General features: G+C 50.9%; 1 protein-coding gene and 1 long non-coding RNA gene across 2 annotated transcripts in view; one reads left to right on the plus strand and one right to left on the minus strand.

The window, feature by feature from the left end:
- LOC132586700 (F-box only protein 6-like) overlaps positions 1–10,472 on the minus strand; it is a 106,379-nt gene extending 95,907 nt beyond the window's left edge. The window contains 3 exon segments of the mRNA XM_060258765.1: positions 5,231–5,326; positions 6,371–6,497; positions 10,198–10,472. Of these exon segments, the coding sequence (XP_060114748.1) occupies positions 5,231–5,326; positions 6,371–6,497; positions 10,198–10,456 (482 nt within the window). The 5' untranslated portion in view covers positions 10,457–10,472.
- Positions 1–10,787, plus strand: part of LOC132586704 (uncharacterized) — a 46,138-nt gene extending 35,351 nt beyond the window's left edge. Inside the window, exons 4-5 of the long non-coding RNA XR_009556383.1 lie at positions 3,145–3,223; positions 10,469–10,787. This is a non-coding gene — a long non-coding RNA (uncharacterized LOC132586704). The remainder of the gene's footprint in view (positions 1–3,144; positions 3,224–10,468) is intronic.
- Positions 10,788–13,375: the final 2,588 nt, after the last annotated feature.

Consider the following 13,375-nt stretch of genomic DNA (forward strand, 5'->3'; position numbering starts at 1 on the left):
AGGAAGATGGAGGCATTGGGGCACTCGGATGTTTTCTGGCAGAGAGAGAAATCAGAGGGCCAGACTATAGAACGGGGTGGCCAAAGTGCAGCTCAAGAGCCACGTGTGGCTCTTTTACTCCTATTGTGCGGCTGTCATAGCCCCCATCACCCCATTGGCTGGCTTGGAGAAGGCATTGTTCTCTTTAAATTACTTTTCCAAGCCAAGCCAGTTGACAGCTTGGAGAGCGCATTTAAAGTAAAAGTTCCTTCCTTATGAACATATGAAGCTGCCTTATACTGAATCAGACCCTCTTTGGTCCATCAAAGTCAGTATTGTCTACTCAGACTGGCAGCAGCTCTCCAGGGTCTCAAGCTGAGGTTTTTCACACCTATTTGCCTGGAGCCTTTTTAATTGGAGATGCCGGGGATTGAACCTGGGACCTTCTGCTTCCCAAGCCCATGCTCTACCACTGAGCCACCGTCCCTCCCCACCGTTCCTTCCTTGCGGCTTTTTCAAACATCTGACTTTTATTTTATGTGGCTCTTACATTAAGCAAGTTTGGCCGCCCCTGCTATAGAAGAAGAAGATTATATTGGATTTATATCCTGCCATCCACTCTGAATCTCAGAGTGGTTCACAAGCTCCTTTCCCTTCCTCCCCCACAACAGACATGCTGTGAGGTAGGTGGGGCTGAGACAGCTCTCCCAGAAGCTGCCCTTTCAAGGACAACTCTGCGAGAGCCATGGCTGACCCAAGGCCATTTCAGCAGGTGCAAGTGGAGTGGAGAATCAAACCTTATCTGGTTCTTCCAGATAAGAGTCCGTGCACTTAACCACTACACCAAACTGGCTCTCACATGTTAGGTCTCCTCCAGGCCAGATGTGTGCTGGGAACTCAATTCCAGGCACATGGAATCAGACCAAAACGCATGAGGGGATGAAAGCATTAGTCTTCGGCTGCTGTTCTGATTAAATGGTCTAGGGGGAGTTCTCTTTGCTCCACTGGGGAACTCCAGCTGTGATCCACCAATACACGTGACGCCCCCAAGGAGGCAAATGGAGGCCCCATGGGGCCACTATAGGAACCAAAAATGGTGCTGCGTGGGGGGGGGGGGGAGGCTGAAACCTCTTGAACACATGAAGCTGCCTTTTAATGCAGGGGTCCCCAATCCCCGGACCGGTACCAGTACCTATTAGCAACTGGGCCATGAGTTGTATAATTATTTCATTACATATAACAATGTAGTAGTAATAGTAATAATAATAATAAGATGATGACATTGGATTTATATCCTGCCCTCCACTCTGAATCTCAGAGTGGTTCACAAGCTCCTTTCCCTTCCTCCCCCACAACAGACATGCTGTGAGGTAGGTGGGGCTGAGAGAGCTCTCCCAGAAGCTGCCCTTTCAAGGACAGCTCTGCGAGAGCTGCGGCTGCCCCAAGGCCATTCCAGCAGCTGCATGTGGAGGAGTGGGGAATCAAACCTGGTTCTCCTAGATAAGAGTCCGCTCACTTAGCCACTATGGCTGACCCAAGGCCATTCCAGCAGCTGCAAGTGGAGGAGTGGGGAATCAAACCTGGCTCTCCCAGATAAGAGTCTGCACACTTAATCACTATGGCTGACCCAAGGCCATTCCAGCAGCTGCAAGTGGAGGAGTGGGGAATCAAACCCGGTTCTCCCAGATAAGAGTTCGCACACTTAACCACTATGGCTGACCCAAGGCCATTCCAGCAGCTGCAAGTGGAGGAGTGGGGAATCAAACCCAGTTCTCCCAGATAAGAGTCCGCACGCTTCACCACCACACCAAACTAATAGAAATAAAGTGCACAATTGCATCATCCTGAAACCATCGCTGCCCCTCCCGCCCAGTCCCTGGAAAAACTGTCTTCCACAAAACCAGTCCCTGGTGGCAAAAAGGCTGCGGACTGCTGTTCTACTGAACCATCAGTCCATCCAAGTCAGTGTTGTCTACTCAGACCAGAGGGGTCTCTGGCAGAGGTTTTTCCCATCACCCCTGTTGCGTATGTGGACTAATGTTGTGTATTGTTAATAGTGTTCCTGCCTGGCTCATTGGAGCCTTTAGGATTGAGCTTGGAGACTCAGGAACTATCGGCAGGAGGATCCAAATCCGCTGCTGGTTTGACTGATCCAATGGCATCCAAGCGCAGGAACTCTGAAGTGCATATAGTTGGCCCCGTTCAGGAGTCTTAAGAGTTCAGCGGTTACTATGCTGTACTGAATAAAGACAGCCATGTTCACTGCAACCGCGTCTCCTCCTTGCGTCGAACCCACTATATTATAACCCCCTAACCTCGATCCTTTTAAATTGGTGATGCCGGGGATTGAACCAAGGACCTTCTGTCTGCCAAGCAAAGGCTCTGCCACTAAGCCATAGAATTTCCCTCATCTGCTCAAGCAGTCGAGAATGGCTCACAATCTCCTTTCTGAACAGGATCCAAGCGTGCCGAGAGCTGAGCTCCAGATATGAACTTGCAGCAAACGTTGGGAGAAAGTGTGACATGTAGTTAGACCCATAAATATTCTCTGTTCAGGAGCTGGGGAATTCCCCAGCAGGAAAAGTTAAAAGGCTTGCCCCCGAGGCAATCCAGATCCCCTCTGTCGGGTTAATCCAGATTCCACACCATTTTTGCATCCAAATAGAGCTCTTTTGCATAATGTCTCCATAGCTATTCTGTAAAATAAGAAGAGTTGTGTGGATCCTTAAAAGACTTTAACAAAAATGTATCCCCAAGTGTAACTTTGGTAATCTTTAAGAATGACTGGACTGATTTTTTTCATTTCACTACTAAAGACTAACATGATTACCTGTCTGGAATGTTTATGGGGTGCGTGTTTTTGCATGGGGATCCTTCTGCGACCCTCATTTCTGGTAGGCTGTCCCTTTAAATACCAGAGAAAGTTTCTGGTAGGATGCTAATCCTGGAGTGGATCGCCCGCAAGAGAAAGCGGAGTCAACCAGCCCTTGCAGAGTTGGCAACAACTTACACAAAAGAAGACTGTGGTCAAATTACTAACAAAAGACTTTTAACTATTTCCAAGGTATATCATTTTCAAGGATTTTTCAAAGTCAATAGCAAGTTCATACTAAAGTCCAGTCCAACAATATGCAATAGATTCCTCCATATTTTACAATTCCGAAGGGCCTGCAAAGCAGAGATGTTCAACAGAAGTCTAGTGTCAAGATCATGTGATGTGATGGTATCGCTTTGCTTTGCTCTGGTAAGACCTCACCTGGAGTATTGTGTTCAGTTTTGGGCACCACATTTTAAGAAGGGTATAGACAAGCTGGAACGGGTCCAGAGGAGGGCGATGAAGATGATGAGGGGTCTGGACACCAAGTCCTATGAGGAAAGGTTGAAGGAGCTGGGCATGTTTAGCCTGGAGAGGAGGCGGCTGAGAGGTGATAGGATCACCATCTTCAAGCACTTGAAGGGCTGTCCTATAGAGGATGGGGTGGAATTGTTTTCTGTGGCCCTGGAAGGCAGGACCAGAACCAATGGGTTGAAATTAAATCAAAAGAGTTTCTGTCTCAACATTAGGAAGAACTTCCTGACTGTTAGTTCCTCAGTGGAACAGGCTTCCTCAGGAGGTGGTGGGCTCTCCTTCCTTGGAGGTTTTTCAGCAGAGGCTAGACGGCCAACTGACAGCAATGAAGATCCTGTGAATTTAGGGGGAGGTGTTTGTGAGTTTCCTGTATTGTGCAGGGGGTTGGACTAGATGACCCTAGAGGTCCCTTCCAACTCTATGATTCTATGTTCCGCCAGGCTTTTGTTTGAGGACAGCGATGGCTGCCGGGCTGGCACCCCCCTCCCCTCCTCTACTTAAGGGGGGAACTGCTCCCAATGCCCGGAAAACAGAATGACAGCACACTATAAAGTAGGCCCATTGGGATGCAACTGTTTTAAATTTCTGGTCTTATTGATTTTATGTGTACCTTTTGTTGTACATCACCTGGAGCCCGACATTGGGCTGGATGAGGCGATTCATAAATTATATTATTATTGTTGTTGTTATATTGATACAGTGATAAACTCATCCAGTTCAATAAAGTGCTTGGGCAATGTTTCTTCTTATTTGTAACTGTTGTTAGATCCAGAATCTTCTATAGGACAGCCCAAAATCACCCCCGACTTTGCTTGCTAGCTGGTCAGCATGGTTCCGTCAGCCTTCTTTAAGGAAGGACAGAAAGTTGTCCACAATCTTACCAATTCCAAGCCACTTCAGCACATTCACTTTTCATACCAAGCACAAATCTTCTATGGAGAAAAACTACGTTGGAGATCTAACACTGATGACAAACAAGAAGAAACATTGCACAAGCACTTTATTGAACCGGATGAATTTATCAATATACAGGAAACTGTTGCATATTGTCGGACTGAAGAAGATATTGGATTTATATCCCTCCCTCCACTCCAAAGAGTCTCAGAGCGGCTCACAATCTCCTTTACCTTCCTCCCCCACAACAGACACCCTGTGAGGTAGATGAAGATATTGGATTTATATCCCGCCCTCCACTCCGAAGAGTCTCAGAACGGCTCACAATCTCCTTTAACTTCCCCCCCCCACAACAGACACCCTGTGAGGTAGATGAAGATATTGGATTTATATCCCGCCCTCCACTCTGAAGAGTCTCAGAGCGGCTCACAATCTCCTTTCCCTTCCTCCCCCACAACAGACACCCTGTGAGGTGCGTGGGGCTGGAGGGGCTCTCACAGCAGCTGCCCTTTCAAGGACAACCTCTGCCAGAGCTATGACTTACCCAAGGCCATTCCATCAGGTGCAAGTGGAGGAGTGGGGGAATCAAACCCGGTTCTCCCAGATAAGAGTCCGCACACTTAACCAGTACACCAAACTGATTGGACTTTTGTATGAGCTTGCTACTGACTTCAAAAGGGCCTTGAAAACGATATACTTTGGAAATAAAGTATTTTGTTAGTAATTTGACCACGGTCTGCTTTTGTGCAAGTTGTTGCCTGTTCTGTGGTTCTCTCCATTTGCATTATTCTGGCAGAGCTGGCAGCTGGCTTGGAGCAAAGGTTTTCAACAAACAATCCATCTGTACCCCCTGGGGCTGTTTGCAATGCTCACGTCACTCTGGGGATCAAGAGGAAACCCCCAGGGACTCATTTTAGCATATTGTCGCCTCCTGAGATCTTCCTTCCTCATTCTTCCTTCCCTGATTTTCCACATTGTACCACCCCCCCGCCCCCCCCCCCCACTCACCAATCCTTCACCACGATATCCGGTTTGGTCTTGTCCATCAGCTCGTCCCAGTAGCCCTCCTTCTTCAGGTTGATGAGCTGGTGCTTCGTGCAGGGCCTGAGAGACACATGAGGACAGTGGTGGCCAAACTTGCTTAACGTAAGAGCCACACAGAATAAACGTCAGATGTTTGAGAGCCATAAGACATGAATGACAGAGGAAGGAAGGGAGGGAGGAAGGAAGGAAAATAGATGGGGAGGGATGGATAGGTGGAAAGAGAGCAACTTTATCTTTAGATGCATTCTCCAAGTCGCCGGCTGGTTTGGCTTGGAGAGCCACACAATATGTGTGAAAGAGCCACATGTGGTTTCTGAGCCACTGTCTGGCCATCCTTGAATTAGGACAATTTAAAAATGTTCCCAGCCAGAACTCCAGCAAAGTTTGCAATGTTTGGGGATCTGTTGGAGAGAACAGAAGGCAGGCAGGCAGGCAGACACCCAATTGTGGCAGTCAGAAAAGGGCTGCATCCTGAACTCCCTTCCAGATTTCTACTACAGATCTTCCAGGGATATAGGCCTCCAGGTGGGACCGAGAGATCCCCTGGAATTACAGTTTATCTCCAGACTACAGCGATCAGTTTCCCTGGAGAAAATGGATCTTACAGGGGGTGGAGTCTGTGGCACTGCACCCCACTGAAGCCCCTCTCTTCCCTAGACTCCACCCCCAAACGAGTTAAATGAGTTCATAGAAAACAGGGTTCGTGACAGCTAAAAATGGAACCTCCATGTTGAGAGGCAGTGTATCTCTGGATAGCAGTTGCAACAATAAAGGGATACTTTGTCCTCTGTGCCCTTGCTGGCAGGCTTTCTGGGTCCGTCTTGTGGTCCACTGCAGGGAACAAGATGATGGCCCAAATGGACAGTGGTTCTGGTCCAGCAAGGCTCTTCTTATTGTAGACAGCCTTGCTTTTCTGCCATCCAGAGTGCAGAAAGTGCTTCTGGAGCGTTGCCCAGAAAGGCTCAGCTCAAGTCAAGAGCCAGTCAGTCGTACAGCCCCAGCAGGAGACGGCTGTGTGGCCTGACACAAAATGGTTCGTCACCCTAATCTTGTCACCCTCACAAACAAAACCAAACTCTGACCGAGCAAGCCAGCGTGCCTCACCCTTGAGACGTGACAAAATATTTTGGGACGGGGTGGTGGGGAAAGTCCCTTCTCCGAGCTCCGGGCAGCTCTTCGATCCGCCACTTGTCTCCTTCGTGTGCCTCGATTTCCCAGAAGTTGAAGCCGTCTGAGGGAAAGCCACAAAGAGAATCAGGGAAGAGAGAGCCTTTGAGTGGGCCTTGAGGCAGCAGAGGGGTTATTCCTTGCAAGGGAAAGGAGCACCATCGCTGACCGTAGTGATTTGTGGCAAACTGAAGGGAGGGTGGAGTTGGCTGCATTATAGACTGCGTCTGCCAAGAATCTATTCCTTATTTGGATATTAATGCCCCACTTAATGGGGTCCCAAAGCACTCCTCCAGTTTGGTGTCGTGGTTAAGTGCGCGGACTCTAATCTGGGAGAACCGGGTTTGACTCCCCGATCCTCCACTTGCACCTGCTGAGATGGCCTTGGGTCAGCCATAGTGGTGAAGTGAGCGGACTCTTATCTGGGAGAACCAGGTTTGATTCCCCACTCCTCCACTTGCACCTGCTGAGATGGCCTTGGGTCAGTCATAGTGGTGAAGTGAGCAGACTCTTATCTGGGAGAACCGGGTTTGATTCCCCCCTCCTCCACTTGCACCTGCTGAGATGGCCTTGGGTCAGCCATAGTGGTTAAGTGTGTGGACTCTAATCTGGGAGAACCAGGTTTGACTCCCCACTCCTTCACTTGCACCTGCTGAGATGGCCTTGGGTCAGCCATAGTGGTGAAGTGAGCAGACTCTTATCTGGGAGAACCGGGTTTGATTCCCCCCTCCTCCACTTGCACCTGCTGAGATGGTCTTGGGTCAGCCATAGTGGTTAAGTGTGTGGACTCTAATCTGGGAGAACCGGGTTTGACTCCCCACTCCTTCACTTGCACCTGCTGAGATGGCCTTGGGTCAGCCATAGTGGTGAAGTGAGCAGACTCTTATCTGGGAGAACCGGGTTTGATTCCCCCCTCCTCCACTTGCACCTGCTGAAATGGCCTTGGGTCAGCCATAGTGGTGAAGTGAGCGGACTCTTATCTGGGAAAACCGGGTTTGATTCCCCACTCCTCCACTTGCAGCTGCTGAGATGGCCTTGGGTCAGCCATAGTGGTTAAGTGTGTGGACTCTAATCTGGGAGAACCGGGTTTGACTCCCCATTTCTCCACTTGCAGCTGCTGGAATGGCCTTGGGTCAGCCATAGCTCTCGTGGGAGTTGTCCTTGAAAGGAGAGCTCTCTCAGCCCCACCTACTTCACAGGATGTCTGTTGTGGGGGAAGAAGACAGAGATTGTGAGCCACTCTGAGACTCTGATTCAAAGAGAAGGGCAGGGTATAAATCTGCAGTCTTCTTCTTCTTCTTCCAACAACAACCCTGGAGCTCGAGGAGAGAGAGTGCGAATGCCCTAAAGCAGGGGTGGGGAACCTTTTTCTGCCAAGGGCCATATGGATATTTATAACATCATTCGCGGGCCATAAAAAATTATCAACTTAAAAAACAGTGCTCCGCTGAGGGAGAATGATTCAGGCCAGCAAAATTAATTCAAATAATTGTTTTTCTAATTGAAGTCATGTGGGGAGAGCCTAATCTGGCGTGCACACACACTCATTAGCATATTAGGCCACACCCTCTGGGACAATCACGTGCAAACTGAACTGTGACAGTAACTTTTTCAGGCCCTGCAGCAATTCTGGCCGGCCAGCCAGGCCCCAGGGAGGCTGCCACACAGTACATCTGGGCCCTGTGATCCCTGCCTGGCCCTGGGGAGGCTGCTGCACTGCGGGGCTGGGCCCCACAATCCTCGCTGGCCAACCAGGCCCCAGGGAGGCTGCCACATGGCAATCTATGTATCTGTCCAGCAATCCCCGAGGGCTACACCAAATGACCTCGAGGCCATATACAGCTCTTCGAAGAGGAGGGACCTTTAGGGGAGGGACAATGGCTCAGTGGTAGAGCATCTGCTTGGTAAGCAGAAAGTCCCAGGTTCATATGAAGCTGCCTTATACTGAATCAGACCCTTGGTCCATCAAAGTCAGTATTGTCTTCTCAGACTGGCAGCGGCTCTCCAGGGTCTCAAGCTGAGGTTTTTCACACCTATTTGCCTGGACCCTTTTTTGGAGATGCCGGGGATTGAACCTGGGACCTTCTGCTTCCCAAGCAGACGCTCTACCACTGAGCCACCGGGGGACCCTAAATTCCTAAAGGTTCAATTCCCGGCATCTCCAAGTAAAAAGGGTCCAGGCAAATAGGCGTGGAAAACCTCAGCTGGAGACCCTGGAGAGCTGCTGCCAGTCTGAGTAGACAAGACTGACTTAAAGGGAGGGATGGTGGCTCAGTGGTAGAGCATCTGCTTGGTAAGCAGAAGGTCCCAGGTTCAATCCCCGGCATCTCCAACTAAAAAGGGTCTAGGCAAGAAGGCGTGAAAAACCTCAGCTTGAGACCCTGGAGAGCCGCTGCCAGTCTGAGTAGACAAGACTGATTTTGATGGACCAGGGGTGTGATTCAGTAGAAGGCAGCTTCATATGTTCATACCAAAGTGTCCTCATCAAACTACAATTCCCAGAGCAGAGGGAGAGTCAGGTCCTTTCAGCTACAGAAAAGCAGTTTGTTAGGTACCATAGGCCCTGGATTTAGTCACTTCCCTGTTATCCCAAAGGTAGATTAGCCATTGCACTTTGGGCAGTTTGTAAGAAGAGTCAAGGGAGGAGACAATAATGGCAAGAGAAGGTGAAGGCACTAAGAAAAGAGGGCGACTCAACGTGAGATAGACTGACTCCTTCAAGGAAACTGCAGCCCCTGCGTTTGCAAGACCTGAGTGAGGCTGTTAATGGCAGGACATTTTGGACATATTAGAAGTTGGGCATATATTTGCTGTCTCTCCTTTCAGTTCCATGTTTTGTGCGGCCATTAACAATGGATTCCTAACCACTCAGAACCAAACCACACCGTCAGGAACTAGCGCAACACTTTTGGGGACTGTTCCATTTCAGAACGCAAATGGAGAAACGGTATTGTTTTCACTCCTTCCTCACCCAAAAAAACACACAAGGTGTGAGGATTTGAACTCGGCGCCAGATGCAGAAGTCCCTCTGACACTTACACGACATTGGTTTTCACGGGGATTTTTTTGTAGCAGGAACTCTTTTGCCTATTAGGCCACACACACCCCTGATATAGCCAATCTTCCCGGAGCTTACAGTAGAAGAAGAAGAAGAAGATATTGGATTTCTATCCCGCCCTCCACTCCGAAGAGTCTCAGAGCGGCTCACAATCTCCTTTCCCTTCCTCCCCCACAACAGACACCCTGTGAGGTAGATGAAGATATTGGATTTATATCCCGCCCTCCACTCCGAAGAGTCTCAGAGCGGCTCACAATCTCCTTTATCTTCCTCCCCCACAACAGACACCCTATGAGGTGGGTGGGGCTGGAGAGGGCTCTCCCAGCAGCTGCCCTTTCAAGCACAACCTCTGCCAGAGCTATGGCTGACCCAAGGCCATGCCAGCAGGTGCAAGTGGAGGAGTGGGGAATCAAACCCAGATAAGAGTCCGCACACTTAACCACTACACCAAACTGGCTCTGTACTAAGAGCCCTGAAAGCTCTTGAAGGATTGGCTACATCAGGCAGGTGTATAATAGGCAAAGGGCTACAAAAAGAGCCCTGAGTTTTCAGCCCTTCCTACTGCACTCTGAAATAGCACGGCTCCCAAACAGCTAAACCATGTGAAACAGTTTGGATCCGTAGCAGTTTTAAAAGCTAGGTTGGATAAATGAATTTTAGATCTGGGAGATTTCCCTCCCTCTTGCAGACATGCATGCAGACAGACCTTCACCGCAGGGGTTCTGGATTAAATTCCTCTTCATGATACAGAGGAAGTAGTAGATCTTCCAGTTGGAGATGCTCCTGTCTGGCGTTTCAGGGTCAAAGCCCTCCTGTAAGCACTTGCGTTTCCACAGCGTGGGCAGGTCCACCAGGTCTCGCCACTGCAAGCAAACCAGCCGGCAGTTGAGGACCAGATCCCTCCCGGGGACCCGAGACAGCAGTTCCAGGACGATGTCGCTAGGCAAGTCTTTGATGTTCACCATCTTCCGCTGCAGGCGAGAGAAGAAACTCCGAAGGGCAGCTGCCACGCAGTACCGGATGCAGAAGTCCAAAAATCCACAGCTCGTAAAGACTGGAATGCGGGGCGTGGGAGTGCTAGACTTACTTGGAGGACGCGGTGGTGGGTGCGAAACAGGCTTCAAGAGCTGAGACAGAAAGACAACACGTAAATGGGCGGCAATCGAAGGCTATGGAGCTGCAGGAGGTCGTGGAAGTGAAGGCTCTGGGGAGTTTTCAGTCCCTTAAGGTATTCCACGCTTCTTCCTTCAAATTTCCATTTTCACGTACAAAAATAATAAAGCAAGTTGGCTCATTCCCTATCTTTTAAATTTAATTCTAAGGCTCCAATTGCCCAGTAAACAGCCACTTTGTCCCACCTTCTACGGTTCCAGCCAATGAAGGCAAACGCACCGAGATGATTGGCAAGCCCTTGACCACTGACAGCCCAACCCTCTACGGCTGGCTGTGCTTGTTTAGTTCCAGGGGCTTCCTGAGCAGTTACATTCTGCATCAGTCCTTCTCTTTGGGGACTGCATCAGAATTCTTTGCCTTCCAGACGCGGAATTCAAGGAACACCCGATGCCAGCCTGCCTGGCAGGGCTGTTGTGCACAGTCCAAAGAACCATGCAGGCACCAGGCAGGGCAATTCTTCAACGCAAGCTCTTTGGCATGGGCGCACGGCCACCTACCCCCAATCTGGGGCCACAGCTCCCTTCGCGTCCCCACCCCGCCCGCCCCAGAGAATTAACCCTGAGGATGCCGGCTGCCCGCCAAGATCCCGGGCACTCCACCGCCAGAAGCCCCCCCTCCCCGCCCAGTCCCTGCCGGGGCTTACCCGGACCGCTACGAGGCCCCCCAACGGCTCGAGGGGAGCGCACTCTCCGCCCCGCTCAGTCTCCAGCCGCAGCAGCAGCAGCAGCCAGAAAGGCGAAGCCCGCACGATGATGCGGCAAGACGAGGCGAAGCCGGGCAGAGGCTCCTCCCTCCTCGGGGGCGGGGCTGTCGGGGCCACCTCCCCCGGGGGCGGGGCGAAGGAGGGGGCATCCCCGCCCAGGCTTATTTGCATGCGATGACGCGTGGAGGCCGCTCGCACCGCCTCTTGGGAAGCCGGCCGCCTCTGCAGCGGGGGTCGCTCGGGTTGAATGACGCCGGCGAGGAGGCCGCGCGCTCGCGGCCAGGATCGAGTCCTCCGCTTTCCTTCCAGTCCTCCCCGCCAGCATAGAGCAAGCTGGGGTCGCTTTCCCGCGGGGGGCTGGACTAGATGGCCCTGGGGGACCCCCTCTGCTGTTTCTAGCCCTGCCAGGTTCGGCTGAGAGGGCGCGGGGCCCGCTGTCGCCCAGGGAGTTTAAGGACATAAGAGAGGCCATGTTGGATCAGGCCAATGCCCCCTCCAGTCCAATTGCATTTGCCTTTTTAGCCACCGAGTCAACAGTGTGATGCGGTGGCTAAAAAGGCAAATGCAATTTTGGGCTGTATAGGGAGGGACGGTGGCTCAGTGGTAGAGCATCTGCTTGGTAAGCAGAAGGTCCCAGGTTCAATCCCCGGCATCTCCAAAAAAGGGTCCAGGCAAAGAGGTGTGAAAAAAGCTTGAGACCCTGGAGAGCTGCTGAAGTCTGAGAAGACAATACTGACTTTGATGGACCGAGGGTCTGATTCAGTATAAGGCAGCTTCATATGTTCGTATGTTCATAGTGTCCAGATCATGTGATGAGATTGTATCGCTTTACTTTGCTTTGGTAAGACCTCACCTGGAGTCTTGCGTTCAGTTTTGGCACCACATTTTAAGAAGGATATAGACAAGCAGGAACAGGTCCAGAGGAGGGCGACGAAGATGGTGAGGGGTCTGGAAACCAAGTCCTATGAGGAAAGGGTGAAGGAGCTGGGGATGTTTAGCCTGGAGAGGAGGTGGCTGAGAGGTGATAGGATCACCATCTTCAAATACTTGAAGGGCTGTCATATATGGTGTGGAATTGTTTTCTGTGGCCACGGAAGGTAGGACCAGAACCAATGGGTTGAAATTAAATCAAAAGCGTTTTCGGCTCAACATTAAGAACTTCCTGACCGTGAGAGCGGTTCCTCAGTGGAACAGGCTTCCTTGGGAGGCGGTGGGCTCTCCTTCCTTGGAGGTTTTGAAACAGAAGCTAGATGGCCATCTGACAGTGATGAAGATCCTGTGAATTTAGGGGGAGGTGTTTGTTAGTTTCCTGCATGGTGCAGGGGACTGGATTAGATGAACCTGGAGGCCCCTTCCAACTCTATGATTATATGATTCTAACTCTCGAGTCCAAGTGCCATCAGCAGGCTCACCGGCAGGGTCAAAACTCCAGAAGCCCTACCACTGTTGCCGCCCAAGGATACAGAGCATCACTGCCCCAGACATGAGAAGCCATGTTGGATCAGGCCAATGGCCCTTGCAGTCCAACACTCTGTGTCACACAGTGGCCAAAACCCAGGTGCCATCAGGAGGACCACCAGTGGGACCAGAACCCCAGAAGCCCTCCCATTGTTGCCCCCAAGCACCAAGGATACAGCATATCCCTCCAGATGCTGCTCCAGATGTTGATCCAATCCCCTCTTGAAGCTGTGTGCACTTGTAGCCGCCACCACTTCTTGTGCCAGAGGATGCCGCCTGTGAATGACTTTGAAGAAGGACTTCTTTTTATCTGTTCTGAGCCACAATAATTACATGGAGTGCCCAGGAGTTCTTCTGTTGTGAGAAAGGGAGAAAAGGGCTTCTTTCTATCCCATGTACAGAGAAGGGAGAGAGAAAAAGAAGTCCTTTTCTTCCTTTCTCCCGAGAATCCCACCTCCTTCACCCCCGGCAGTTGCTGGGGTGGAAAGGCAAGGTGGCACCCCAAGAGGGAGGGGGACCTCGGCAGGGTGTAGAGCAGGAGTGGGGAACC

Source organism: Heteronotia binoei, chromosome 18 (assembly GCF_032191835.1).
Source record: "Heteronotia binoei isolate CCM8104 ecotype False Entrance Well chromosome 18, APGP_CSIRO_Hbin_v1, whole genome shotgun sequence".
Classification (NCBI taxonomy): domain Eukaryota; kingdom Metazoa; phylum Chordata; class Lepidosauria; order Squamata; family Gekkonidae; genus Heteronotia; species Heteronotia binoei.